Source organism: Elephantulus edwardii, unplaced genomic scaffold (assembly GCF_000299155.1).
Source record: "Elephantulus edwardii isolate Elephantulus edwardi_28Jun2011 unplaced genomic scaffold, EleEdw1.0 scaffold00341, whole genome shotgun sequence".
In the NCBI taxonomy this organism is placed as follows: Eukaryota; Metazoa; Chordata; class Mammalia; order Macroscelidea; family Macroscelididae; genus Elephantulus; species Elephantulus edwardii.
In genome coordinates this window covers 1,318,569-1,321,594 of record NW_006400091.1, presented here as the reverse complement: position 1 = coordinate 1,321,594, position 3,026 = coordinate 1,318,569, and the positions used below count along the sequence as shown (strand labels likewise).

The 3,026-nt window shown below is 36.8% G+C and overlaps 1 protein-coding gene across 2 annotated transcripts in view; it reads right to left on the bottom strand.

Moving 5' to 3' along the window:
• The window catches only part of NFRKB (nuclear factor related to kappaB binding protein), a 70,786-nt gene that overhangs the window by 26,603 nt on the left and 41,157 nt on the right, over positions 1-3,026 (bottom strand). For both annotated transcript variants that reach the window (XM_006901738.1, XM_006901739.1), the window contains exons 12-13: positions 1,416-1,495; positions 1,262-1,308 (exon numbers count right to left, since the gene is read on the bottom strand). In XM_006901738.1, the coding sequence (XP_006901800.1) occupies positions 1,262-1,308; positions 1,416-1,495 (127 nt within the window). The remainder of the gene's footprint in view (positions 1-1,261; positions 1,309-1,415; positions 1,496-3,026) is intronic.

Genomic DNA, 3,026 nt, shown 5'->3' with positions numbered 1-3,026 from the left:
TGGGATAATTGGGATGGGAGTGTCAGAGACAGTGCGAATGGCACAGGACAGAGCGGAGTTTAGGGCTGTTGTACATAGGGTCGCTATGAGTCGCAGGTGACTCGACGGCACATAACAACAAAACAACAACAACTCCTATTTCTAAGCGCCACAAATTCTAGTTGGTATTCTCAAAATAACTTTTTATATTCTTAAAGTAGTAAGGAGAAAAAAGACCAACCAAATGGCAGCAAAAAAAAAAAAAAATCATCCCTGTGTTTGTTATGGGAGGTTTTGCCCCCTCCCTAGGAAATACTCACAAACTGAGTTCTACACCCTTACTCAGTGGGTCTTCAACATTCAGGGACAAAGATTTTGTTTTTTGCTGGTGTTTAGAAATCTAACTAAAGTGCCAAACCAGACCACAAACATACTATAAGATAGTATGACACAGAATGCAGAATTACAAGACCTAAATACTGTCAGGGTCCTGTCTCTAAGTTCCAACAAGTCACATAACCTCTTCATGCCTCTTTTTCCTTATAGATACAATGAAAAGGATGAGTTACATATACCTTTCTAAAATGAGAACAGAAGGATGAGTATACACAGAAGAATGTATACATAAAAGTTAGATTATATCCCCTTAACACCTCCCTCCGGCGTGTGTCTCTTATCTCAGTCAAAAATTGTTTTTCCAGCTATCATTACTGAAAATAGAATTTTAAATTCTCACAGAATGCACACTTTAAGGAGTCATAGTTATTGTGAGGCGCTGTCAAGTCAGCTATGACTCACAGGGACTCTATGTATATAGCTCTCCAGCACCTCCAAGAAGTCATGGGGGATGGATGAAACCTTGAAGCTACTGCCTTGAGATAACTTTAAATAATATCCTCTAAAGTGTTATAAAGCTCTGGATATTGAGTTAAGTTGAAAAGAGCAACTTGAGATTAGATAGGAAACTTAAAGAGTGGTTAAGCTAATATAATGGAGAAGAAACAATCTGGAAAAGGAGGGTGAGAAATGTTATACAACTTGAAGAACATAATCAATGCCACTGAATTGTACATGCATAAATTGTGGAATCAGTTATGTCTTGCTGGGAACAATTCTCAGTAGTAGCACAGAAAATAAAGACCAAGAAAAAGAAAAAAGAAAAAAACCTAGGAGGAAAAAGGAAACCATGTTTTCGGCTGTGCTTGGATATGTTGAAACTGTTAACAGTCCTTTAAACTAGTTTCATGGGAGACCATGCGTGACTGGTGTACTATATACTCACACTCGAGGGACAGGTGTCATGGCATCTGAGCTGTCTTCATTTTCTTGCTGGAGAAAAAAGAAAAGCATTAAGATTAATGGACTAATGACTTTTCCTTTACTGAAAGCCTCTAGAAATCCAGAAAAAAACATTTGGTATTTCTTAAAAACTGTACCTTACAGAAAGTTTGGTCTTTGGTCTCCAGCCACAGCTGGAAAAGTGCAACTAATTCCTTTTCATTATCTTGGGATTGGCCTATAAAGGGGGAAAAAACACCACAAAACAGCAATAATAAAAGTGTTCTTCAAACTCAGCTGTTTACCTTACTTGATATATCTGTGCCACAGAATTAGCACAACCTGCAGCAATGATGCTATGCATGTATTCTCTCTCACAGTCAGAATATCAGCTAATTAAATTATTCCTTCAATGGGTGTACTAAAAGTAACTGTAGTGACAGAATTCTTAAATGGAAAGAAGTAAAAAAGATTTCAAATAAAAGTCAACTGTTTAATAAGACTTGGGAATAAAATATAAACTTACAGGGTAACCTTTAAGAAAATCAATAGACAGACAGTCTCATCAAAATAAAGAAAATCATACTGATTTGACAAACACTAAAGTAACAGCAAATAAAGAAATTATTAGAAAAGCCATAAGTAAAATGAACTCAGCATAGAAAAGATGGAATAAAAAAAAAACCAGCAGCACCATCAGAAATTACAGTAAAATGACAATAATATAAACAAATATATTTATAATTAACTTTGAATGTGAATTATAAAAATCACCAATCAAGAAAAAGTGGCAGAATGGATAAGAAAATATGACCCATCAAGTTACTGTCTATAAGAGATCACCTTAGACATCAGACACAAGGACAAAGACTAAAAATCAAAGGGTAAGAAAAATAAACCAAATGACAAAAATAAAAGGAGCAGGAATAACACAATTCTATTTTCTGAAAGAAAACATTTCAAGACAAATACACCAAAAAACCTCCAAAAGCAAACAAGTAAAAGACAAACACAAGCATAAAAGAAACGGCACTATATACCGTTCAAGGGTCAACTGAACAAGAGAACACAACTATGAAACTTATGCACCCAATGAGAGAGTCACAAAATATATACATCAAGCTTTAAAAGTCCTGAAGAGAGAAACGCACTCCAGACTGACAGAAACTTCCAAACACCACTTTTGAGGAAGAATAAAATGACAAGGAAGAAACTAAATAACACATCCAACTGAGACATCATAAACCTATACAGAACAGGACACTCAATAAAAAAGTCTCAAACTAAAAATAATCAAAATATTAGAAAGCATCTTCTCAGATCACAGTGCTACAAAATTAATATATGAAGAAGATGGAGCGGAAATCAAGTACATGGAAACCAAATAATATCTTCCTGGAATACCATGTGGTAATATGTTGTTGTTGTTGTTGTTATGTGCCGTCGAGTCGTTTGCGAATCATAGCGACCCTATGTACAACAGCCCTAAACCCTGCTCTATCCTGTGCCAATTGCATTGCCTCTGACACACCCATCCCGATTACCCCAGGGTCTTCCCCTCCTGCGCTGTCCCTCCACCCTACCAAGCATGATGTCCCTCTCCAAGGACCTGTCTCTCCTTACAACACGTCCAAAGTAGTGAGACGAAGTCCCAGAATCCTTGCCTCCAAGGAGTAGCCTGGTTTAACCCTCTCTAGGGTGAATCTGTTTGTTTTCTTGGCAGTCTATGGAACATTCAATACTCTTCTCCAGCACCACAGCTCAAAGGC